Source organism: Phlebotomus papatasi, chromosome 3, assembly GCF_024763615.1.
Source record: "Phlebotomus papatasi isolate M1 chromosome 3, Ppap_2.1, whole genome shotgun sequence".
Taxonomy (NCBI): Eukaryota; Metazoa; Arthropoda; class Insecta; order Diptera; family Psychodidae; genus Phlebotomus; species Phlebotomus papatasi.
The window spans coordinates 67,381,488-67,409,164 of NC_077224.1; the positions used below are offsets into that span (position 1 = coordinate 67,381,488).

Consider the following 27,677-nt stretch of genomic DNA (forward strand, 5'->3'; position numbering starts at 1 on the left):
TAATGGTAAATATAGTTTTTTTTTGTGAAGAATAAAAGTAACATACCAATGTAGTCTGCTGCGCATGATTTCCGCTTTCAATTCTTGTTGTTGCTTTTTCACCAATTTCCGTGTCCGTTGGCGTCTTTTCAATTTTTCTCATTCGTGCAAAGATACCATCAAGTTGGTCCTTGGTCTGATTCGAAAGTGGACTAGTCGTTGGCGAGATTCTGTAAGTATATTAAATACAAGTGAATTTATTATTTGCCAACTTGTGCAATTTTTCCTTTTCCCTCGTATTACTATACTATACCAAAAACGAACAAAAAAAAACCCCATCACTCTTTTGGACAAATTGCAAATGGCTACAACATTATTAAAGAAACATTCTCTCCTTCGTTCAAGAGATTCCCCATTGAAATCAGAAGCTCCATTGAACAATGGAACGTGAAGTGTTTGTACGGGGCTTTTGAGACTGTGTCATCGCGCGTTTCATCTCTCATCCATTTCTCAATGCATGTGGGTGGAAAGTGGTCTTTTGTTTCTCCCCATATTACCATTCTTTTATACCCTTTCTTGGCCCCCCATAACTACAAGAGTATATGCACCATCCTAAAAAAAAACACACACAGTTTTATGCCCTGCTTGAATAAATGAACCTCGTGCTAATCTCAATATTCTTCAGACAATCCGACTTTTCAACACTATTTTAATGGTCGTCACGTTTCAAGTTACTAAAATTTCTTTTAAGGTTCAAACACATTGATCGTCAAATTGAGCAAGCTGGTTAGCCGAGACCCGAACGAAAGGATTATCAAATATACCAAAGAGATTAATACTATTTTTTTATATTTTAGTACTAGTAAAGTAGTTTAGTATTAGAAAAATTTTGTTAATCCGGAGATAAATTAAAATAATCAGATGACTCAACGCGGTGCATGCCTTGGTTATTACACCTTTAACCCTTTAACGACGAGACACTTTTTTCGGACTGAAAATCAAAAATGAAAATTAAACTGAGCAACATAATCAATGATAGGGGAAATGCTTCTAATTTTGTCCAGTTTCTTATTTTGGACACTTTGAGGATAACATTGGACACTAAAAATAAATTGATTAAAATGATGGATTTTTATTCCAATATTTGATGAATAATGAATTCTATCTAAATATTTGTTCTTTTTGGAATATTTTAACACTAAATACGTTAAAATTTGAATATGATTTGAGTTGAAATTGCTTTGTTGAAAATTCAGTGTGAGCAATTGCTTACGAGAAATATGACAGAACTTCGTGGCTTACTTCAGTCTTATTTAGTTTTGGTGAAGTACTAACAAAGTTTGTTCCCTGTTTTTGAGTGATATTATTGAATATTCATTGAATATTGTGTTGATTCACGTTACTGATGATTTGTACATTTGACCTGAAGTGAGATTTGCCTTGTGAATTATATTTTTCGTGTGAAAAATGGGAAATTTTTTAAGACATTCACCAGTGAGGTGATGATTCTTATTTTGGACAGGTGTTTTTCTCACGAAATTTCGTGAAGTTTTAGCTTTTGTGATGACTAGGTTGGACAAATGCCTGGAGAAATGAAGGAGCATCATCTCTACGAAAGAGATGCAGTGAGAAATGCCTTGAAAGGCTCCCGGAAAGGGCAGGGAATGAGCGAATCCGCACGTACTTAGAGTACCGAAGTCAACTCACTTTAATGAATGATATGGAAAGTTTCCGGGCTTCTTGTGACATTCTACGTTTCCCTTACATGAACAGGAAGAGGACTTGGTAAGATTGGTTCATCAAATGAAGAACAATGGGCATCCTGTTGAGGCGGATTATCTGTCCAAATTTACAGACAAGTTGTAAAAATTAATAACCAAGTTGTCCAAAATAAGAGTCAAATTCATCTCTACATATCAATTCATTTTTAAACGTATTAAAACTAATTTTAGTAAAAATAAGATGATAAATAGCTTGCCAAGTTTCTAAACAATCCTTCTGAAAAGAGAGTAACAAGAAAAGTCAATTAGTATTGAAAATATGGCACTTCAAACTTAGGATATCGATGCTTATATGCAGACTGTCCAAAATTATAAGCACTTCCCCTAAGTCTTACATCAATCCTTGGGAAGTCCAACAGAGTCTGATTCGGTGGATTTTGTGCTTCTATGAACGATAGGGACAAAAATAGCCCAAAAATTGAGGTTTTTCTGACAATACCAATGAATAATATTTTTCACTTTAATGAAAAATATTGCATACGAATATTGTAGCTTATATTGCCAATTGCTTAAAAAAATTGAAAGTATAAAAAATAAATAAAATCAATTATGAATGAGAATTTAAAAATTCGTCATTTTTTAGCTTATATATTTACTACATAGCAAATAGCTAGAGACTTGTAAAAAATATTCTAGATTCCTTCAACCTTCTACTTTACAATTATGTACATACATAAGAAAAAAATAACTTTAGGTAGTCAGGAAAAACTATTTTCTTTATGGGACACCGGTGTTCCAATCGTCCTTAAAGGGTTAAGACTGAAAGGGTCAAAAATTGGAGATTGGAAAAACTTTTTTTTTTTACTTCTTAGAGCAAAACATAACTTTAAATAGCCGTAGGAAAATTTTTATTTCGGGTAACTAGGGGAAAGAGCCCATGCTTTACACTGTCCCAAGCCTTATAATGACTAAATTTTTCCTATGTTTTTCAATAAATATGACTCATCGCAATCGCACCCATATTTGAAAAACTAGAGAAGTGTCGTAGTTTTAAAATATATCGTGGTGTCACATTCATTCAGGAACATGAAAAATTTAGTCATTATGAAGCTTGGGACAGTGTAAAGCATTTGCACATTCCCCTACTCTTGAACTTTTAATGGTCATTATATGCTTTAAAACTTGTATTTAAAACATACTTAGTATAGCAATTTTTTTTAGTAATATTCCAAAATTATGTATACACATAATACTATCAAAAGTACACAATTTTTCGCAGAAAATATTCTGAAAAAATATTCTTACAATGAAATTGACAATTAGAAAGCATTCATAGAAAACAATATTTCGTAAAATTGTACGTAAATGTTTGAGAATACCCACTAGAGACTTAAGAAATATTCGTAAATCGTATAACCGACTAAAAAGTTCGTAAAAGTTTGTATTTTTCACAAAAATTGGTTGTAACATAACAAATAACAAAATTTCACGAACATTTTTCCGTGGGTTTTACGAAGGTTTACGAACAAATGTTTGTAAAAGAACAAAAAGTGCTCGTCAAGTGTCCATGTTGCAAACAGTGTTTGTGAATAACGAACAAATTTCTATGAACTTTTTAGTGGATTATACGATTTAGGAGCATTTAGCAAGCCCTAATAGAAATTAACAAAAAATGTACGAATAATTTTACGAAATATTTTTTTTTTGTTTATAAAACAATAATAGTTTTTTTTTTAATTTTGTGTCGTACTTAAAGGTCTAAGACGGTTAGCAAAATCTCTTCAACATCGCGAACCCCGAGAAACCTAATGTCTGCATCGCAAAACCCGAGAAACCCTATTTATGGATCGCGCAACCCGAGAAACCCAAGAATTGCATCACGAAACCCGAGAAACCCAAAAATTGCTTCGCGAAACCTGAGAAACCCAATTTCTGCATCGCGAAACCCGAGAAACCAGAAACCCTTGTTAGAAAAAATGCGAATGAGTTACCCCTTGATTTAATCACTTCCTATTGGAATTGTGCTATCTCATAAATGTAGGATTCGAAACATCGTTGAATATTGAGGTAATACTTCTTTAAATTTCACAAATAACTATATTTCAGGGATATGTAATTCACAATTGAATAAAATGCGTCTTCATTCTTTGATTAATTGCACAGGACTCAATTTTGTCACCAAATGGGCTACTACATTTTCACGAACATAAATTATTTCCCACATAAATTATCTGCAGTCTAATCAGAACCAGTGACCGGATGTGTCTTTTCGCCATGTGAAATGTCGGAATTATTCGTTTTTTGCCAATTATTGCCCCGTCCGTACTTACAAATTTTACCCCTAGTGTTCATTTTTAATAAAAATACTTCTAGAGGAAAATCACTCTGGAAAATTCGCAAACAGATAACAGATTTATGTTCACGATATCCAAATTATACAGCAAACACACTAATGCATAAATTTTGGAAAGTAAGTCGCTGAAAATTGATATCTCCTGAAGGGAAAATATTTTAAAAACAGGGCTCAAAATTTCAATATTTTTTTATTTTCTATATTCTTTGCTCGAATTCCTTAAAACCTTTGCCGTTTATTGAGGTCCATGAAGGCAATCTATGATAAAAATTTGAAGCCTCGGTCTCTTTTCTTTTGGAAAATATTGAATTTTAAAATTTTCGATTTGACAAATTTGCCCCAGTCTCCCTTATACTGGCAAATTATTGAATTTTCAATTTATTTTCATCTCATTACGCTTTTTCCCCCTTACCATACGTCCATCGCCGGTTTAGCGTTGATTCCAGGCTCTAGGACTAAACGAGGGAAATATCCGTTCGCTGGCTGTATGTTATTTTTTACAATATCAATGTTACACTTGCTTTGGGAATAGGCCAGACAGAAGTGAGAGAGGAAGCAATTCCGAGCCAAAGGCTGTTTGGAAAAGTGGGTATTTTTTTTACTTGGATAATCTCAATGTCTCAGAAGTTAGTGTAAATAAAACATTTCAAAAGGTTTCCATTTGATGCAGTTCATAAAATCTATTGCACAATTCAAACGAGAGGCGTAAGTAAATGAATTATTTTTGTAAACATAAGACTTAAGTATCGTTTTGGTAGCATAAGTATTATAACATTCTTTTTAAAGAAATAAGAAAAATATGAAAACCAAACTGCCCCTCTCACCCCTACAAAGGTTTTTGACGAAATTGTCAAGGCTGCAGACAATTTCTGTCCTTGGTTGAAGGTCAATCACCATCGAGAGGTAAATTTCTGTTTTTACATGTCAATCACTAAACTTTCACTAATAGGCTAGAAGGGGGCAAAATTAGCCAGTAAATAAAATTTTTCTTTGTCTACAATTTATGAAAAACATGTTTGAATCAGACTGAAAAATATTTCAATGAATAGAGTGGGAGTTAATTACTCCGAATGAATAGTACGTTGCTCAATATTTTATCTAAGGAAAACTATAACTCCACAACTGTTTAAATCTGCCCCGATATAACCTAGTTTCTTAATGCTCTAGACAAACTTACGGCTTAAGTCGAGATACGGCATAATGGGAAATTGATTGAAATGTAGACTATAATCATTGTTTTAAGTGTAATTACGTTAGGCCGTCAATATTCAATATTTAGCTGAAACATAAACCATTTGGATTTTCATGGATTATTAAGTCCACCTGAACCAACCTTTTTAACTCAAAATTAAATTGACTTATTTAAAAAAGCAAGCTTTAGTGACTTTTTCCTAACCTAGGTATGTGTCTCGGCTGACTCGGCTGACTTGGCTGACTTGGTCGAGTAATAACTTTAACTTTCAAACTAATGCCTTCAATATTTTTCTTATGTAAAACACTCTATTACAAGGATAATGAAGGAATTTATAATTGACTGAAATGAGCATAAAATCCAAGGCATTGCATAAATATGCGAAAAATTTTATTTTCAACAGTTAACGCAAAATGTTTGACGGGAAATGTGTTTTACCCCTTCAAGATAAATAATCAAGTATTGAAAAGATACTGCACACACAAGCAATTTGTTTAAACAAGCTCAATTAATTTTTAATAAGAAATTGAACCATTGAATCGTTGAAAAACTATTATCCCAACCACAGAATTCAGCGTTTGAGTAAAAGCAGAGAAGCAAGAAAAAATCCCCTCTTGAAGAGATTTATGAGCCAGGAAAAACAAACTTTCTTCGTCTTATTATAATTTTTTTTTAATGGAAATTCACTCATCTGCCAGGTATACACATTGATGGTAATGTAATTCGAAGAATAGGAAAAACAAGTCAATTAACTTCATTAGAGATGTCATAATGAATTTTCTTGGTTGCTACCAAAAGTGGACTTTTAAAATTTAATTATACATCTTTTCTCATTACACCCATTAAAATATGTTTTTTTTTTCTTCTCTCTCTCCTTTTTCCAATTCATTTCAATTACCAAAAGGGAGTCCCTCTTGAAAATTGTGCCCTTCCCAAAATAAACGCATCATATCCCCACAATATTTCCATCATTTTCCATCTCATCCCCCTCCTCTGCAAGAGAGTATAAAATTAAACTTCATGTCAAGGAAGATGATTACAGCAAAACCAAGAGATATGAAATTCACAAAATTCATTCAGGAATATAATGAAAGTTTTCCCCTCCAAAAGTTAAATAAATCATATGATAAGATAGAGAATGCATCAGTCAACTATTCAAACTGATAGTTATTTTCTAACATTTCGGTATACAAAAGAGTACTTTATTGTTAAGTTTTCTTCATTGTTGCTCCATTCCCGGCAACATTTCATTATCACAGCTGCAATCTTGATGGTGAGATGTAGAAGGCACAACAATAAGACAAAGTGGTTACATCAGTCAACAAGTCAAGTGATTTTTCTTTATATGTAGCGCCCTACAAAGAGTATTTGTCGATCACAGTAAAAAGAAAATTCTCGCAAAGATGCAAGAAAACGTTCTGTGTTATATCCATGAAAATTCTACAATGAATATGAGATCTTCATCTTGGTTTATGTCCGCTTTTTCTTCAAATAAAGGCTTCTAGAGAGAAAACGGGGAAGACGAAAAGAAACGTGCTTTTTCGCACAGATCACAGGGTAGCATTTCAAAATTCTGAAAAACCATTTTGGGAGTTCCGGTTTTGATAATTCAGTATTACTCCAGTTTAGAGTAAGTGTACCAAATTTTGGCATAGTTGCATGCAAGCGCCAAAGTCTTATGTTTAAAATGTAATATTTTTAATACAAATTGAATTTATTTGTTACTTTTTTATAAGGAGTGTTCCTTGGAACCTTGTAGGCAGTCTATCTTCTTTATTTTCTCTAAATTCACTCTTAATACATTCTGAAATGAATAAAAATGTATACATTACATTGGTGGCCTATTTCGGCCACCTTCATTTTCACAGTTCCTTGCCCTTCTGGAATTCTTCCAATGTCTTTTTTAGATCATCTTATATGGCGAAGCGATATTTTTTGTTATTTTTTACATTGAATTACTTCTAGACTATGCAAAAACTAAAAATTCAATGAAATTCGAGGAACAAAAAATGTGGCTGAAATTACAAGCTGTCTGAAATTTGGCACACTTACCCTATGCAATTCTAAATACTTTGAAGACTACTTTATGATCTTTTGTCAAATTTTAAGTAAATTATCCAAACATCAAATCGGTTTGTTTGAAATTTCGCGTTAACCGAAATTCGAAATTATACTCTATATACGGGGAGACGGGATCGGAATTTAATACCTAGTCCAATGCTTCAAATTTCCAAAAAAGAGATATAATAAGAGATAAGAGATATAAGAGGTGAAATCCATTACGAACATAGAAAAAAATGGAGTTGTGCGAAGCTTGAGTTGTCCGACGAAGGTAGCGCGCCTTACCCTAAACCAATAAATTTTGTTTCTCTATATTCGGCTAATTTTGGATAGATCATAACCCGTTCATAACCCGAATTATAGGGCGTTCACAAAAGTATCTTAATATGGCGTATGACTTCGGACGATATATGCTTTGCATAAATCTTTTTTTCTTCAATGTGTTATAAATGAATTTTGCCCATTCTAATATTATATTTTAATAGCTAGTCCAATGCTTTAAATTTTCAGAAAAGAGCTACAGGTGAAATCCATAAGGAACGTAGAGAAAAAAATGAAGTATGCGAAGCTTAGGTCGTCCGAAAGTATCGCGCTTTCCCCTACAGCTTTTCAGAACATAGCAACTTTGCTTTCGAACCTAGGGCGGTAAAATCGTTTTTTTTTTTTTTTGAAATCTTGATGTTCAATATCTCGAAATGTCTATTTTTAATTTTGATAAAAGTTCAGTAGGTTACAGCCTCAAAGAGTTGAATCAAATCCAACATGAAGTTAGGGTTAGTCGCATTCTCCTTTAGAACGTTGGATCGACTCAAGCTACAAACGGTAATAACTTTACCGCAATATATTTTTCGTGTTTATAAAACGATTTATATGATCCTTTTTCCGTCTATTGATATCCTGTAGAAGAGGGTGAAACAGTTTAACGAAGGGCCACTTTCAATTCTTGCATATTTTTCCTACATTTCTTAAAATGCTTTAGATGAATTTGATAAATTCTTTACGTTACTAAATGTAAAGGTTTTTCGTCATACTTCTCGTTTGAGTTCCGCAATTGATTTTATAACTTCAATCGTGTCAATCTATCGATCTCATGCCAATTTCTGGCCAAATTGTGCCAATCTGATGATTTCTTAACAAAATATTGTCGATCTTCCGATTTTTAGTCCATTCTATGAGTCACTTATCCACCCTTTGATAATTTTTCAAAATACTTTCTTCAAGCTTCATGATTTTAAAATGTTATTGAAAGGCTATTAAACTAAAAAACACAATTTTTAAACACCTTGCATTCCTAGATAAAAATAAAGATAAACCCTTAAGTTTCCGATCTTAAAGAAAAGACAAAAAACAAACGACCAGTAAAAAAATCAAAATGGACAGTAAAAAATTAAAAATGAGCAGTGAAATACCTAACTATTGTCAGTAAAAAATTTAAATCTTTAGAAAAATGAGTCTCATTTATATATAATATTTAACATTTAAAATTGTTGAAGATAGAATAAAAAGCCCTTTATTTCCCCTTTGCCAAAATTTAGACGATAATATCACTGTTTCAAATTTTTTGTTACTGCTCAATTTTAACTTTTTACTGCTCAGTTTTACAATGCCTATAAAAAATAGTGTTAAATTTCTGTAATGAAATCGAACCTCATTAATAGTTTTATGTTCTAGTCTTCGAAAATGTTAAAATAATAAGTTAAATCCTTTCTTTTTAGTATTTAAGTTTCAAGTAAACGTAAATTTTTATTTTTTATAAACTGACTTATTTTTGCGTGAAACTGCCCCGCATAGGTGGACTTACACACAATTCAGGTGAAATTATATTTCTCTAATCCCAACTGTAAACAAGTCTTATTTCTTTATTTATCTTTCTGTAAAACGATTTCGAATTTAATAAGATCGGATGGGGATCTCAGTGGCACAATAGGCAAGACCGTTGGCTCTTGGGAGGTGAGATCTTTGACTCGACTATCACAGCAGTGAGTTCGAGTCCCGCCCGGTGCAAGCAACTAAATGTCGAGAAAAAGACACTTTTCACTGTGATAAAAACGTAATAAAATGCACCGCCTCTGCCCAAAAACCTTCAGGAGCACGGAAGAGGCATTCACTACGGGGAAGGCGTTCCTGGGCGATCTACGATCAGCAGATTCTTCCAACACGAGGCACATTGTAATGATTACATTATAATACCAAATAAAGTGTTTCAATACGAATAATAATAATAATAATAATAAGGTCAGATAAGCTAATGGTAGTTGAGATTCTTTTAAGACAATCTCCAGTGTCTCTGAACTTCTCTTCAACAGTGCAAAATTTGTTGATCACTCACAAACTCTGCAATACCGCAATATCTTACCCAATAATGATGGAAAATTTTGCTTGAATGACAGGAAATGGAAAAATATGGAGGGCATAAAGAAACCACGACAAAAGGATGAGGTGTAAAAACGATAAAATGTAACGTGACGAAGTTGATTTTCCTTTACCTCCATCATCATACATACATTTCCTCTCCTCAGGGTGGAAATTGACGAGAAAATAATATAATTTGATTTGTTAAGGGTTGGTATTTTTTTTTTAAAAAATTGATGAATTTCATTTTCTGACTAGCCCCTCACTTCATGTGGTAAATTATTTAACTGTCATTTCCTTCCTTATTGTCTGTAGAAAAATATTATATAGGGTAAATTTCGAATTGAAAGTGTTTTAGAAATGATTTTGAAGTTTAAAGAACTTTCCCAGAAACTTTTTGCTTCTGTTTCTTTCCTTAATAAATGAAATACACAATGAGGGAGTTCTAAAGTTCTTCATGATGTGAAATATCCCACAAGAGACAAGCCAAAGAGATTTCTGACAATTCCTGAATTTAATTTTATCCACAGAATATCCCTATATCGATACACATACAACTCCCTTAGAAGGAATTAAAGGAGATTTATCGAAGTGTCCCAAGAGTTGAATTAAAAGTTTTATATATACCTTGGTAAAATATCCGAGATGATCCGTTCGGCTTCCTCCGGAGGTGGTGGTCTTTCATCACTAGAATTTGTGCCATGTGGAAGTCCTTCATCTGTCGGTTGGAAGCCCGGCGAGAATTTTGCCCTAAAAATACAATTTGAACTCTTCAATTATCTTCAATTTTGACCATTTCCCGCAAATTATTCTCACAGAAACAATTTCTCATCATTCCACAAATAACTTTATACAATAAAGGTTTGGCTAAAGGTAAAAGAATTCTTTAAATGCTCGAAGCAATTGGAAAACATCTTTTAGATAGAGAAAATTTTCCTTTTTAATGTTTATCGAGTAATACAAAACAAACCACACAAATTCTCGTGAAGTAGTCCCAAGAGCAACAGATCTTGAATTCATGTAAGGGAAAGTGGCCAGCATAATGTACTATCCTTGCAAAATGGTCAGATTTTGAATTTCACATTTTTTTTAATATTGCAATTTTCAAGGCAAAAATTCTATTTCAATTAATTTTAATCTTTTGTAGTCTAATCTTTTATTAGAATAAGATTTTTGCTTTGGAACAAAATGCGATACTTGAATGACAGGGCGTTCAGAAAGTGACTTATAAAAAATACAGAAAAATTAATTCGAAGATCTCTTGAACTGACAATCATAAAGATAAGAACGATAAGAAGGATGTTCAGAAAAAATATTATATTTTTACTATTTTTTTAGTCAATTAAAAACTGCCTTTTTACTTTAATTGTTTAATTTTAAGAATCAAAGACCTTTCCAAAGGCATTAATTTTTTTCGATCGGTTAAAGCCTATCGAATGGAAATTCGAAAAAATCTATAAAAAGAAAATAAACTTTTCTACTTAAAAAATAGTTAGATAGATCCCCGAAAAATAGTTTTAAGAGTAATAAAATTGATTTTCAGACAAAAATTACTTATCAGTTCATAACTGGTTCATTATCGATTCACAATCAATTTGAGCCTATTTATAAATCATTGAAAACACTTCTCTAAATACCTTAGGAGTAATATAATTAAATTTCGGATAAAAAATAGTTATCGGTTATGAATAGGGTCATTACCGATTGGAAATGTTTCTGGCTTATCAGGAATACAAGACTCTTCCAACGATCCTTAACATAATACCATTCAGTTGACAAGTGTGCTCTCTAGAGCCTATTAGACCTTTGACCTTGAAAAATCGTTATTAGGAATGATTGAAGGGTATTTTCGTATAAGTTCAATATATTCGTCTCGGAAATCTCTAATGGCTTCTGCACACTAGAGAAAATTATATCCATATTGAAACAAATTGCATACGCTTATATAGGAGAAACTGCTGAATGGGCTCAAACAGAAGTAGATTTTGATTCTCCAATAGTGTCTTGGATAAAAGGTAAATAAAACTTTATTTGCACAAAAAGTCGTTGAACTTCGAAAAATTCAAATGCACTTTCGAATTTTCATACTAAATTTTCGAACAAGGTGAGGAAAACTTATCAAATATCACACTTAAAAGCTGGCAAAAGAGTTACTCAGTGATTATGGAGTGATTAAATACTGGGACAAGAACAGTAAGCGTCGTTGTTCTGTTTTTTTTAAGAAAGTCTCTTTTTTGGATCTTCAAATAGATTTTCGAATTTTTCAAGATCTACTTCTGTACGGAAAGAATATGGACATAAATTTCTCTAGTGTGTTGAGGGGTCCCGGTCAAAATCCCGAAACCCAAAATCCCGAAAGCCGAAATCCCGAATTCTTAAAAGTGTCATAGCTACTCCCATGATTGCACTTTGGCATTCGGGATTTTGGCTTTCGGGATTTTGGCTGCCACCGGTATTGAGATCATAAAACATATCCAAAAATGAAAAAAAAATCGCACGACGCGTTTCCGAGCAATCCCAAAAAAACATGGTTTTGAAAAACAAAGGGAAAGATAGAGGAAAATTTAGAAGCATGCTAATGGTTCTAGGGTCGACTTATGGCGGTGAGGGGGGGTGTCCCAAAGTTCACAAGTCTCTATTTCTAACAGATTTCGGTATAAAGACCTTTCCAACGGTACTAAAATTGCTACGATCGGTAATGCCTTTCGGCTGGAAATTCGAAAAATATTCTATAAAATGAAAATAAACTTCCAAGTCCTCCATCTTGTATTTTTTAAATTAAATAAAAATTAGTGGAAAATTCGATAAACTTTGTACAAAATATAGAGGACGAATTTGAAGCTCCGGATGATGAAAGTTTCGTACAAGTCGATTTTGTCTTTTGTCTAAAAAAAAGTCGATAATGCAGAAGTACTTAAGAACAGTAAAGTGCTAAAAAAATGTTCAGGAGTAAGATATTCCCTTGTTATTTTATTTGAATTGCACTATAAGCTATTGAAATATTGTCGTAGATGTAATCAAATAGATCAAGAAATAATGGTAAAAAATCAAATTTTACGAAACTTCTGTTAACCAAAGTTTTAATTCCTTCACCTTAGAACCTCTTTTAAGAATTACATCTCGTTCCAATTTAATCCAATTTAACGCAAACTACGGATTCATATGATGTTTCTCTTCAGATTTGGAGCAATTAAATGGCACTCAGAGATGTCCTTTGAGTGAAAGTTCCATTATCGATTGTCACACAATCAACACCAATGATAACTGACATTAGATGAATCTAGAGGGGGAAACCGGGGAAACCTAATGTCAAAAAATCTACCCTGAAGCCGAAATCATATGTGAAAAATGTACCCCAAAGTATATAATTCAACCTACTCCCTCTGTGTCCCTAACAGTCATTCATTAGCGTGATAAGGCAGAAATAGACAAAGAAAATTTATTTATTTCATGAGAGGAGTAAGAAAGGAAAAATCATCTCGTGGAATTGTACTCAAAGTGTGTGAGACAAAGAAAAGGAATTTTTCTTCCTTGGGTTTCTTTCCGAAACTCCCCATCATTTGTGCCATTCAGCAACAAGAAAATAAATTTATCGTCTATTTTATCAACTTTTTCCCGTCTTGTCGACGAGACAGACACAAAAAGACATAGAGCAAATCAAAATGTAATAGTATATATCCCAATTGTATTATAGAGGTGTGGGTGTTTTTGGGTTTCAAGCGCAAAAGATGGAAGTCAAAAAAAAACCGTTGGCAGTGATTCTCCATTTTATCCGATAACCGAAAAGACACAATAAATTATCGTGGTTATATAAAAGAGAAAGGAAAACTCACCGTCGACCATTCATACTCATGTAGCCATCGTCTTCAGATTGATGGCCCTGCGAAGGACTCTCAGGCTCAACTGGTGGAGGCAGAGATTCTGGCTCTTCAAACTCCGATAACACCTTATCGAGCAGTTCCAGCGATTTCTCCACATCATCTATTCCTCCACTGCAAAAGGGGTAAAATTTTCAATTTATAACTTCATCTTCCATCCTCATACTCCATAAATACACATACAACCCCTTTTAACAGAACTGGAGCTAATTTCCTGAATCACAATCATTTTGATAAAATTGTTAAAGAACAGGGATAGGTACTAGAGAGAAATTTTCCTGATGAAACTTCCCAAAGTTTTCCAACAATTTCCAACAATACCCCCAAATATCACTTTTCATCCTGTTAATAAATTCTATTGCAATTTACCACACCATATTCAACGAAATTTGCTTATTTACTTGGTTCTCAATACAATCGATACAGTATTGCCCAATTTACTTAACTCATCGCACTATTACAGCAGTTTAACTTTATAATACTTTGTAAAATATCAAATTTTGTTAATCCATATCGCTGTTTTGAAATCGACAGGGCACAATTCGTACTGCATTTTACAAAAACAATAGCATGGTAAAATTTGGAATTCCGGACAACGAAAAATTTCGGATAACCCAATTAGGAAGTTCAGACTTTAATAATCTAGTAATAGATTAAGTAATTATGCAATACTAGAGTACCGTCGTTGCGGGTGACTTTGCACGTTTTTTCGCTATTTTTCAACTTTGCTCTCTAAAAGTGGATAGTTAAAGTGAAGGGAGGGGGGTTTTTGAGTAAAATTATTTGGATTCAGTTGTTAATGAATGGATTTTGTGCCACTAGCATTAATTTTATAAAATTTTACTATGTTTAAAAAAATCAAGAAAAAAGGCTTGCACTTGGGATAAGGTGCGGGTGACTTTGCACTTTTTAATAAATACTAAAAAATCAACAATTTCTGATAATAAACGACAATGAAGATCTTTACATCTAAGGGTAATATGCATGAGATCTACAAGATGAAATGACCGCCATCTTGATTTGACGTTTCTGTCCGCCATTTTGAATAACTGTCAAAACCTAAAACTGGTCCGATTGAGTTGAAATTTTAGTATGTTGTAGCTGATGTCAAGACCTTTCAGAACGTATCTATGTCCCAGTCTACGTCAAGTATTTACCTAGATACAGAGGCTCAAATTTTAAAATTTTGAAATCATCATATTTTGGCGATCTTTATTTACTAATCCTTAATTTTAAAATCTAAATGAAATGCCTCAGTAACCATTAAAAATGGTTGAGGCTTTTATTTTATATGTTTATTTACTCTTACATAATTAAAAAAAAATAAATGAAAAGTGCATTTATTAATTTTTTTATTTTTTCATTTTTGCAAAAACAGTTTTTCAGATCTTCAAATAATATCCTGTTATAAGGAAAAACATTACTTTTCTTTTTGTTTGTTATTTAGATCTCATCGCCTAACGATAGTACTGTCTTTTTTGTGATGATTTCGATAAAAGAAGCTCTCCGTAGTTCTGTATTCATGAAAATGTCAAAATTTTGAACTTAGAGCTCCTGTATCCAGGCAATCGCTTGACCTAGGTCGGATGTTATATATGTTCTGAAAAGGTTTTGACATCAGCTAGAACATACTAAAATTTCAGCTCAATCGGACCAGTTTTAGGTTTTGACAGTTATTCAAAATGGCGGACAGAAACATCAAACCAAGATGGCGACCACACCATCTTGTAGATCTCGGTCACTTTATCTTAAATTATCAAAAAATTGGATAATTTTTAGCCAAATACTTTTATTATAAAGCTTTAGAAAGACCATTACATGCAATTTTATAACATAAATCATGCGTTCTTAGAATGATAATAGGGAAAAAAAATATTTTAATAAAAATAATCAACAAAATCGAAGTGGATTATTCTAGCCAGATAAATTTAGAATAGATTTGGGCAATTTACTACTCTGAAATCGATTTTAAAATTGCACCTTCAGATAACTTTTTCACGGAGCCGTTTTTTGGCAAAATACCTATATTGGCATTTTATTGACTATTACTGAAACCATAATAATCCTTTTGAGGATAATTGTACCTTACTTGGTACTTAACATATCCCTATATACTTTGACATGGTAGACCGGATCGGCGAAGACTATCAATAAGTGCTAGAATTGTTCAAAGTCTCACGAACAGCAGAGTGCAAAGTCACCCCCCGAGTGCAAAGTCACCCGCAACGACGGTACTTTGAAGAAAAAGAGAAAGTAAGGCAGTAGTAGAGGAAGTGTGCCAAATTTCGGCCAGCTTCTAATTTCGGCCACTTTGAATGTAATTTCGGCCATGCAAATAATTTAATTAAAATTATGTATGTTATCTTCGAATAGTCAATGAATTCATTTTGCTTTTAAAAATTTATTCATTTTAGGATGTATTAACACCAACCCCCTGGCAAGTTGGTCTTTTTATATGTAGCTATTTGAGGCCAATTCCTAAATTGATCTCGGACTCAGCTCATAGTGCTCCAAAGAAAAAAATTTACTTAAACAAAAATTTAGTGTATTTATTCCTCCATACGTAAAGGTATCTTATAATACGGAAAAACTTCTCACTTTTTAAATATTGAGCATAACGGTAGCAAGTGCAAAAAAATCCCATATAAATTTAAATCGAAATATGAGAAAGTGGCTTCAAATTTTAGGCAACTTGCCAGGGGGTTGATTAACACAAAGATCGTTAAATTTTAGGTATAATTTGAATATAAATTGCGTTGTAAAAACTCAGTGTGGAAAGTCTTACAAAAAATGTGACAAATCGATTGTGTTTCTGGCAGTCTTACGATTTGTGGTGAAGTGCAAAAGGTTTTCCTTCGGTGTTTTTCATCAAAATTGATTAGTTTTCATTAAAGATTGTTTCTGTTTATGTTAATAGTGAATCAATCTTTAAATTTCGGGTGAAATTTCCCAACTGAATTCTGTATTTCGCGTAAAAAAGTATATACTTTGTGAGCGTATCTCCGGTGAGGTAGTGTTGCCTATTCCTACAACATCTTTTGCTTTCCTAAATTTCTTATTCATTTTATGTTTTTTATTCAATTTTTCAGTTCTACAATGTCCAGAGAAAAAAACCATCGCTTCTATGAAAAAGATGATGTGGAAAAGACCTTGGAAGAGTTCAGGAAGGGCAAATTGCTACGGGAATCTGCGCGTAAATTTGAGATGCTACTCTTCAGGTCTTCAGGATAAATTACACGGAAGATTTCAGGGCTTGTGGGTCATATAAACGTATAAAATTAAATATTAAACTCATTCTGTTCGACGTTTTGAAGTTTTCTATCCGTTGCGTCACAAAAGGTGGTCAGAAAAAAGGTGTCCGGTATTTCACTCAAAGTGGCCGGAATACTACCCAAAGCAATATCCATATTATTATTGATTTTTCAATATTTTAGAAAGTGATTTAAAGAAAACAAAGATGATAAACTAGTTTTCAAGGTTCCACACAACCTTCCCGAAAAGGAAGAAACAAAAAATATTAATATGAATTAAAAATATTGCATTTCAAACTTAGGACTTCGGTGCTTATATGCAACTATGCCGAAATTTGGCACACTTACCCTAAACATGGGGTAATTGTAAACACTGACTTTTATGTCTACACTACTTAGAATTATGTCCACTATATTTCTTCAGTCCACAAGTATTCCTATAATATCTGTGATATCTAGAGCTCGTCTTGTGAAGTCTTATATATTAATGAAAAATCGCACTCCATGTGTGCTACTACCCCAGTTTATAATTAATTTTTTTTATCAAGTTGAAAGTTTTTAGAACGATTTGTCCGGAATTCCGAATTTTTCCTTAAAACTTTTCATGCAATGCAGAAATTATTGCGTAAAAGGAGAGTATTTTTCTTAAAAAATTTTTATGTTTTTAATCCTCCTAGTATGTAGCAACGGTAGAGACCTTTAGTCATGAAATTTAACTATTAAATAAAGTGCGATATAAAGCCATATGCAAAACCGTATTAAATAGTAAAATAGCATTGAAAATCATAAAAGGGGAAAACGGACGACTCAAGCTTCGGACCACACAATTTTTTTCTATGTTCTTAACGGATTTGACCACGATTTTTCAGAAAATTTGGGGCGTTGGACCATCTATTTAGTAATCAAATTAATTAAAAACACATTAAAAAATACTTTTTCAAAGCTTAAGTCGTCCGAAGGTAACACGCTTTCCCTTATCGCTCCTATCTAATAAAAGTAGATTAATTTTGTTTGATAATTGCTGATAGTACAGAGAATCGTCAATCTGAGCAAGTCACATTAAAATCATCTATGAAAAACTGCCTCGACCTTCAGGATTTAACTGGAGACTTCTCATTATCTAGATGAGTGCTCTACCAACTGAGCTATTCGAGGCCACATGCTCTGCTTGACTTGCTACACGACTTTAACCAATTGCTTTTTGCACTTCAATTGAACACTCTCGGAGTTGCGAGATTTCAGAAAAGTATCCTGCGTACAATTGAGCCGGCAGCCCATGGTGTCCATAGGTAAAAATAAGGAAAATTTAAGAAGTTTAACTTCAACATATCAGTTTCATTATTATGAAACTGATTATGAAATTTTATTACATTTTAGAATGAAGGCTGATAAAAGATTTAACACCTAAAGATTTACCTCACAACAGAGGTGCTCATTGATAAAATGTCTTTAAAAAACAACATGTTAAATTTCTGGGAAATAAAGTTTTGATTATTGTATCACTTGAAGAAGTTTAACAGTGTGCAAAAATTTGGAAAATTTACTTTTATATCCATTGAAAATCGATTATAATTGAACATGGTGAGCTTTTCACATTTATAATTATATTTCTCAAAAGGAATATGATAAAAGTCTCCCAAGCTGTTCTTCGATCGAAATAACTTTAACTAATTGAAACTTTAATTAATTGCGCATATTATGTCATTTCGATTGCAAAGTTGCAATATATGTCATAGAATTTCAGCAAATCCCAGAGATAATCACAAAGATTATCACGCATTAATTTGAAAATCAATCAATTCTATTCTATGAAATACAGAAAATTCTTGAAACATTCATACAAATATTTTCTTATGCAAATTCCCATTGAATTAAATTCCAATTGATTCCACTTCTAGAATTTATGAGTAGAAGTCTAGAGAGAATTGTATTGCTTTCATGTGGTTATATTCAATCCAAATATTTGAACATTATGTTTGCTTAAGACGTTCATAGACCAAGGCCATTTATGTATATAAAAAAAAGTATACTATTTACAATTTTCTAACACGAAGGCCACAAACATTTCACGAATTTTCTTAAGCTTTTCCTTTCCTACTTGTTGTTGCTCAATTAAATGGTTAATTGGTGTAACGAATTTGTAGTGAGACTTGTCGATAAATTCAAGAATAATTGAAACAGCGGTATTTTTTAGTCTTGGAAATATTTAAATATAACATTTCGTACAAAGCATTTTTTCTTTGATTTCCCTTTATCCTCACTTTCACTAAAACATAAATTTTAAAATAGGTATATGAGACTGAATAATAATAAATGCTATGAATATTATTTTGTATTTATATGCTTTTATTTTAATAAGTCAATTTCTTCAATAGTTTCCTGAAACTTTTTTTTTTAATAATTTAGCTGAGAATTTCAAGTAATTTTTTAATTACTTTTCTGCAATATCATAAACTTACAAAGCAGTAAACTCGATTTTCTAATAGTATTACTTTTGCAAATGACTGAGATCATTAAAAGACATTTTTTGCAGTCTTTATCACAATAAGTCAAAGAAATTATGGAACAAAGAGAGAAAATTTTGCTAAACGTTGTGAAAGAAGTATTTGATGAATTAAGTCGCGGTCAACAACGCAATTAACTTAATTGAATTTTGTTTATCCCATGAACAATATTTTACGATACAAAAAAATGTCTTTTTAAGCTCATTTTCCGACTTATACGGAATTCAGCATCTTTTCTAAAATTAGAAATTTTGCTCAAAGGAGAACAAATGTTTGACTCTCTAAGCTTTACTTAAATTTAATGTTACCTCACGGCATCATTTTCAGGACTTATAACTATTACCACGTATTTAATTCAGTGTTCTGCTTCTTTCTGTATTTATTTTCATTATTTTTTTTTAATAAAATTGTGTAAACGGTGTAAACAATTCTATGGAGTAAATTAAAAAAAAAAGAACTTGCAAAGTCTCAGAACATAAAGAGTTCTTTAAGCTTATATCACCTTGGAATTAATTTATAAATGTTTATGTGATAAAGTAAGTGTGTCAAATTTCGGCAAGTTTAAAATTTCGGCCACTGTGAGTGTAACTTCGGTAAAATAAGTATGGTAAGTGTTTTGCCAAAAATATGACAGATCCCTTGCGTTCTTAGCAGTTTTGCGATTTGTGATGAAGTGCAGAGAGTTTTCCTCCAATGTTTTTCTGTTCAATGTTCTGTTTATGTTAATTGTGAATCGTTCTTTATATTCCGAGTGAAATTTCTCAGCTGGATTACGTATTTCGTGTAAAAAACAGACATGTTGTGAGCGTCTCTCCAAAAAGACTCTTATTAAACTCTTATTGATTTTAATTGTTTTTTTTTTTCAATTCTATGTTATAAAGTGACCGAAGAAAGAAAAAAAGCATCGCCTCTAACAAAAGACAAAGTGAAAAGACCTTGGAAGAATTCAGGAACCGCAAGTCACTATGGGAATCTACGCGTTAATTTAGGATGCCAAGGTCACCTTTAAAGGTCTTCAGGATAAATTTCATGGAAGATCTCAGGGCTCTGTAGATTATAAGTGTATTAAACTAAATATTAAACTCATTCCGTATTACGTATTGAAATTATCTATCTGTTGTTTCATGCGAGCTGATCACAAACAAGGCGGCCGAAATTCCACTCACAGTGGCCGGAATATTACTCAAAGCAATGTCTATATTTTTATTCATTTTTCAATATTTTAGGAATTGATTTAAAGAAAACGAAGATTTTATAAACTGATACCAAACAACACTGTAGCAAAAGACTAGGACTTTAGACTTAGGACTTTAGTGCATATTTGGAACTATCACGAAATTCAGTACACTTAGGGCAAGTGTGCCAAATTTCGACATAGTTGCATGCAAGTGCCAAGGTTTCAAATTTGAAATTCAATATTTTTAATACAAATTGAGTTTTTTTTATTACTGTAGAGAGTTAATCGTCTTTATTTTCTCTAAAATCATTATTAATACATTTTAAAATGAACAAAAACGTATACATAGCTTTGATGACCTATTTCGGCCACCTCCATTCTCATAGTTCCTTGCCCTTCCAGAATTCTTTTAATATCATTTCACATTGCATTGTGTAATCACATTGCATTGTGTAATGTAATATCTGTCTAGAAGTATGCAAAAATTAAAAATTCATGGAAATTCTAGGAACAAAAAAGTGTCCGGAATTGCAAACTGGGCGAAATTTGGTACACTTATCCTACTCACTTTTTCGGTTAATATAATAACAGATTGGTAAAAATGACGGTGAATTCTTTTAAATCAAACTAATAAATCCAAGATGGTTCGTATATTTTCCTCTTCCTATTTCCCAAGAATATACTGACCAATGTTTTGTTTTTACTGATCAATTATTATTAAACAGTTGGGTTGAGGTATTACTTATGATTATGACTTATCTTTACTTATGGCCACATCGCAATTCTTGTCATAATATGATTTCGATTTCGACTAACCAAAAAAATGTAATATGATATCATAACATATCAAATACTCCTAATTTGTGGTTCTTTGTGCAAGGAGTTCCGGCTTAAGTGAAAATAGATTGAAAAAAATTGATATAAATTGCCTACTATTAGAAGCTCATTCATAAAATAATTTTTGAAATGCCTCTAAATGTATGCAAATATTTTTCATGCGTTAAATTTGTAATACATTTTTTCGAACCCTTGCCACTGAAAATAGGCTGAAAAATTGGCGCCGAAAATGTTTTGTATACATCACGGCGTTGTAGTAACTTATTCCAAAGACCTCTCCCGTGTGTATGCAATTTTTTGTGTGACTGTAGTGAATTCGCGGGGTTCTTTTTGGTCCGAGAATTCCTTTGAAAGAGGAACTCCCTGTAATCATTTTGTGACAAAAGTTGACGAATTTTGCGCGGCGACCATAAGTATGGTCTGGCCCAGATTGACCATATGTAATCCTACTAGGACTTCTCCCTTAATTCTGTATGTTTTCCTTACCTTCTAAAATTTTCTTAAAATCACAATTTGTAATTGTTTTCATATTTTAATTAGAAAATACCATTGTGAAAATTTTTTTAACATGATGTTGTTATAATGTCAAACTTTTAACGAAAATATGTAGTTACAGATTTTTCCTTTGATTTTAAAAAATGTAATTGTTTGAAAAATCTAATTTAAAAAAATCTTTTTATCAAGAAGATAATATAAACATTAATAATATTCGAGATATCGCAAAACAATCTTGCGCATTTTAGTAAATCCGTCCATAATTTCCTCTAAATTCCCCAAGAGCTACTTTCCATGATGCTTTCCCCTTCAGAATTTATCAGTTCTATAATGGAATTTCCAGTATTTTGAGTTGAAATTAAATTCAATATGCGCCTTGGTGTTTGCCTAATTTTCGCAGATGGAAAATCACGAATCATTTGAGAAACAACATCCCGGAAATTTAGCTTGAAAATGGATTTTACTCAAACTCATATTATTTTCACTCTTGTAAACTCCCGTTTGTTTTGTTTTTTTTTCTTTCTTTATTTTATGTTTGAAGATGTGTAAATATAGATGGAATTATAATGAAGATTCTCAAATAATGAATCGAGAGAAGTCTCAATCCGCTCGGAATATATTCTTGTGGAAGTCACAGACTTGGTTAAAAATTACTTTACATATTAAATCTGTCTGCAATCATCCATCTATGACGATGTTCTCATTACAGAATTTGTTGTTTCTTATTTTGTATGTCTCATGTTCCTGTTTTTTTGTTCTTTTTGCCACAAAACTTTATACGACAAATTGATTCAATTTTTCTCCTACTGAATTTCATATGAGAAGCAAAATAAAAAAGAACTGAGTGTATTTATTACATATAAAAATGATATAGTATGAGAATAAGATGACAAAATCAGAAAGTTCTGTTTCATTCCCGCCCCCTATCCCTAAAATTTTTCCCTCTTTATATCATCCATTGAGATTGTTTTCTACATGCTATTGAGTATTTTATGGGATTTTGTACGACACTATGAGTGGATATATCAAATGTGGGTGTTTTCTTTATTGATTCTTACTCTGTTCGAAGTATCTGTCTCGATTCAGCCTGGGCCATTGCACACGTTGTAAAATATTCAAAATTCCTCTCTGAAAATGTAAAAGAGAAAGAAAAAGGTGAAAGTTATGACAATAAATGTTTATAAAATTCTTATAATGCTTGTTTGGACAAGAATGTTCTCAACTCTATTTTGGCTGTTGAAATGTTATATTTGAAACAGGAAGTTTGTTGAGTGGCTTTACAAGAAAAGTATTCGTTTTTCCACCACTTGAAATTCAAGAGCATATTGCAGAGGACAGAAGAAAAAACTTTTTCATTGAAGTGAATTGCCTTAATTTGACTAATAGGACTTTTTTTCTACAATGTAACCCGAATAAAGTAGGTTTATACCATTTAAAATTCATGAATTTGGGTTACGAGAACCTCATAGAGTACGGTTGTTCACTTGTTTTTTTTTACCTTACGCCTTTTTACAACATCAGAAAACTTTTACCCATGAAACAAAATACTCTAATAATAAAGTTATACGATAATTTAAATTGTGTAAATTAACTGTAAAATAAAAATAGAAATCAGATATTGTAAAAACAACAGATTCTTTATACTTTCGAAAAAGTTTTTGAAACTGAAAGTAGTCATAACGTAATAATAACGTAAAATTGGCTATAACTTCGAAAATAGATTGGTGGTGGATTCCGCCATCTGATTACATTGCAAACAATAATATTATCCTAAATTCAGCAATGTATATTACAAATAATATAAATCACATGGTTTTATTAATAAATTCATGACAAATTTGATAATAGCTGTTTATTAGTTTTATGCGAAATTTCATTAAAGAATGTGAACATGCAGTCAGTCAAGTGGTTAGAACGCTCGCACTACGTATCAAGTGTTCATGGTTTGAATTTTCATTACAGCTCGGACGATTTCAGATAACTCAAGCTTCGTACAATTCACACTCCGAACAATACATTTATAAATGTTTTTAATAAATTCGGCCCATCAAAATATTACATTTTAAAAGCTAGTCCAATGCTCCAAATTTCCTGAAAAATCTATAGATCAAATCCATTGGGAACATAGGAGAAAAATTGAGTTGTCCGTAGCTTAAGTCGTCCCAAGGTAACGTGATTTCCCCTATATAGAAAATTGTCTTAAGGGCAGCAAATAAGTCAAGTAGAAAAGTTCTCGCTCTATGATGCAAGTGTTTCGGGTTCGCATCTCCTTTAGATTGACAGGAATTTTTCTGACCTTATACAATCCCATCCCTGTATAAGAATATTGTCCCGAAAATTTCGCTTGCGAGGTGACCTAGTTCCTCTATGAAACATTGTGCCATTAATAGCCTCATTTCTATATGAAATATCTTGTATTATTATTATTATTATTATAGTTGTTTTTAAAGAGAATTGGGAGCAAGGAAGGAAACCTCCACGCGAATTTAGGTCTTTCATCGGAACTAAATCGGTGCTCCTGGACAATCCCCGGGGACTGACTTATCCTTCCACTATGAGGCTTAAATTGAGTGTCTAAAGAACACAAGAATACCTCAACCACAAACCAAGTGAAAACTCGCGGATTCGATCTTGCAATAATGACTACACTCAACATAAAAAAGTCCTTTTCAGGACTGACCCTTAATCTCGACACGATTAATAATAATAATAATAATAATTAAAGAAAATTCAAATATCGCAAGTAAATTTGTAAGGTAATTTAAAGATTGACTAATAAGTTAGGTAGTTTTTAAAATCGACTTACTAAAAAATTACCATATATTTCCTTAATTTTTATATGAGAAAAAAACACGAAGATAAAGAAATAGAGTAGCATCAATTTAAAATTACGAAAACTAAACTTCTATAGAGATAGCTTAGCTTATTATTTTGAAAATATCATTATACGTCATACAGTGGCGGCCAAAATAATAGAATCATTTTGCAAAGCTTATATTTTTTATCTTTTGTATGTTTTATCCCAATTTGATGATGTGATTCTGAAGAAGGAATCTTTAAATTATTGGAATCGTGGAATATGGGTTGTTTTGACCGCTAGAGGTCTCTATTTCACACAGAATACGTCAATAGTGAAATTCAGTTCGGCCAAAAAAATTGGAAAACTGTCATTTATGGTTTCTAAATATGGCTTTATTTAAACTTATTCTATGTATAGACCACATTCTAAAATTTAAATAAAAGTGGTCCTATAATGTTGTTCAAACCAAATTTCACTATTGATATATTCCGTGAAAAAGAGAGACTTCTAGCAGCCAAAACAATATTTATTTGACGTAAGGTATTTACATGAACATTTCTATAACAAAATTATTTCAACGAATTGGAATAAACAAAACTGCTAAAGGTAAAATAGTGGTCTTAGCGGAGCTGATTCTATTATTTGGGCCGCCACTGTATGTTAGTTTAGTAAAATTAAAGTCGTTGAATCAATTAAATTCTAACCTATTACATTACCTAAAGTTATCTTTCTTAAAAGTAAACATACTCATGTCTGAGTCTTTAAATTTTCTGAATTGGTAAGAAAGTGTTTATTGGGTATATTTTTTCAGTAAATTATGACGAGATTCAAAACAACAAACCGTAGATGAACTTGACTAAATAAACATTCACAGTTGAATTTCAATTGTTATAATGTTTTTTTTTTATAGTCAGAGAAAACTCTTTGCTCAATCTACTAAAGTAACGGACAATGTTTTTGTCGTTTTGTCTCAAATTCAGACCCGCATCCGTGATTGTTGTGAGAAGACGTGTGCGAAAAAGACACTGAAGACGGATCTTAAAAGATTTAATTTGAAAGTTACCATCACGTGTTGGATGATTCACAAAAGCAAAACTTTGGATTACATTTCCACATTTTACATCATCCATGTACATGCCTTTTTCTGTTCTCCACCTTCTCATTCAAAATAAAAAAATAAATAAAGGAGAAAAAAAGAATTGTGAATTGGATATTAAAACCATTTTACTTTCATTAACCACACAATAAACCATCAACAATTGCGTGGGAAATACTATTTATAAAGAGAAAAACTATTAAAAGAGAAAAAGAAATGGAAAATTCAATTTAGTCGCTTCTCGATGATGATATGTAACTGTTTTACATGTTACTCCATCTCGTCAATAAACCCACTCTTCCTCATATTAAAATTGTATGTTATGATTTTACTATAGAGAAGGCTAGAGCGGTACTGATATTTGTTTTTAATGTTAAAGTTAAATATTTGAAAGAGCTAAGACCTTTCATATTCTTTGAGAATTTTATTAATATAAGTATTTTAAACTGGAAAATTAAAGAATTTTTGTGGAAATTTCAATCAAAAAAATTTGAAGAGCTCATTATAGAAAGTTATCACTATATAGAATATTAATTTGAATTCTTTATATTTAAGAGTGGGATATTAGAACACCTTCCAAACTAGTAACCATTGTAGATTTAATTCTAGGAATCAAAACCCGAAAACTCAAAGGGTAAAAAAAAAACTCAGATAAAATATTCTCTTGCCCTTAACAATAATTATACTAATACGGAAATATTAAAACATTTCACAAAATTGCTTGCCAACTTCAACAATTTTTCTTGGAATTGGATAAAAAGAATAATTGCTATGGCTAGAAACAATATACCGAAGTAGATGTGGTGTCTGAGGAGGGGTAGTAATATTTAACCCTCTAAAGGTGTTTTCTTTATTATGCGAATAAAAAGTTCTAAAACAATGTTTTCTGGGATAATTATGATCCAATAAAGTCGAAAAAACCATCCATTCTTCATTACCTCTTTTAGTTTAGGCGCTAGGTGAGAAAATATAAAAAAATGTTGAAACTCTTTTTGCTTCTAAAACTCACATTTTTAGTTTTTTAAATTTTTTAAATAAAATATACAAAGTAGTATGATATGAAGTATGAACAATGAAGTATGATATATCTTTCAATAAAAAATAAATTTATTTTAGTCAGATAACTTTAAATTGGTATTTTTATGGAAATTGGAAATGAGTTTTTTTGTACTAATATTTTTTTGTTGCTGTTTCTCTGACCTGTCACACAAGACTGTGAATAGCAACAAAACGAAGAGTCAAAATGAGTTCAAACTTTCAAAAGATGTTTATAAGACTATTACCGGGGACACTATAGCACTTTTAAATAAATAAAACCTTTATTGTCGCTGTAAATGTGATTTTTGTGAAGACCGCCTGGAGGCGGTCTTACCCGTTAGAGGGTTACTACTTCCGTTTTTATAAGGCGTCAAGGGAGGCAAGCGTGGCTTATTAGGGGAATGTAGGCATGGTTCGCAAAGAGTAAACCTTTAAACGATGTGAATTTTCTCTTCCTTTGGAAAGAGCTGACTTACCATTTCTCATCTAGTCTCATGAGCTTAATAATTATCTATCTTATGGTTAAGAATGACGAACTAGTTCATTACAAACAAAGAGAAAAATTGCGCTGTTTGAAGGTTCGCTCTGTGCGAACCATGCCAATATTTCCCTATCTTCCTCTTGTTTTATCACTAAGAAAACAAAGAGGGTGCGATTAACTTTTTTCCCATAACTTTAACACTCTTTACGTGTAAAAATATATCAAAATTTTTTAATGTTAATTTTACACCTTTTTAAGGGTAAAATTAACATGAAAAAGGGTTACTTTAATCTCAAATACACCTAAAAAGGGTAATATTTACACCGATTTTGGATCAATACTGCAGGGTTAAAATTAACATTTCAGGAAAGTTATTTTAACTTTTTCGGATTTCTCTCAGTGATTGAAGAGGTAAATTTTAGTTTTGTTGACAGTTAAATTTCATTGGTGTGGCTTATTCGT

General features: G+C 31.9%; 1 protein-coding gene across 2 annotated transcripts in view; it reads right to left on the minus strand.

The window, feature by feature from the left end:
• Window positions 1-27,677, minus strand: part of LOC129807262 (uncharacterized) — a 200,427-nt gene that overhangs the window by 88,920 nt on the left and 83,830 nt on the right. For both annotated transcript variants that reach the window (XM_055856409.1, XM_055856408.1), the window contains exons 3-6: window positions 22,859-22,928; window positions 13,492-13,650; window positions 10,286-10,408; window positions 47-209 (exon numbers count right to left, since the gene is read on the minus strand). In XM_055856409.1, the coding sequence (XP_055712384.1) occupies window positions 47-209; window positions 10,286-10,408; window positions 13,492-13,650; window positions 22,859-22,928 (515 nt within the window). The remainder of the gene's footprint in view (window positions 1-46; window positions 210-10,285; window positions 10,409-13,491; window positions 13,651-22,858; window positions 22,929-27,677) is intronic.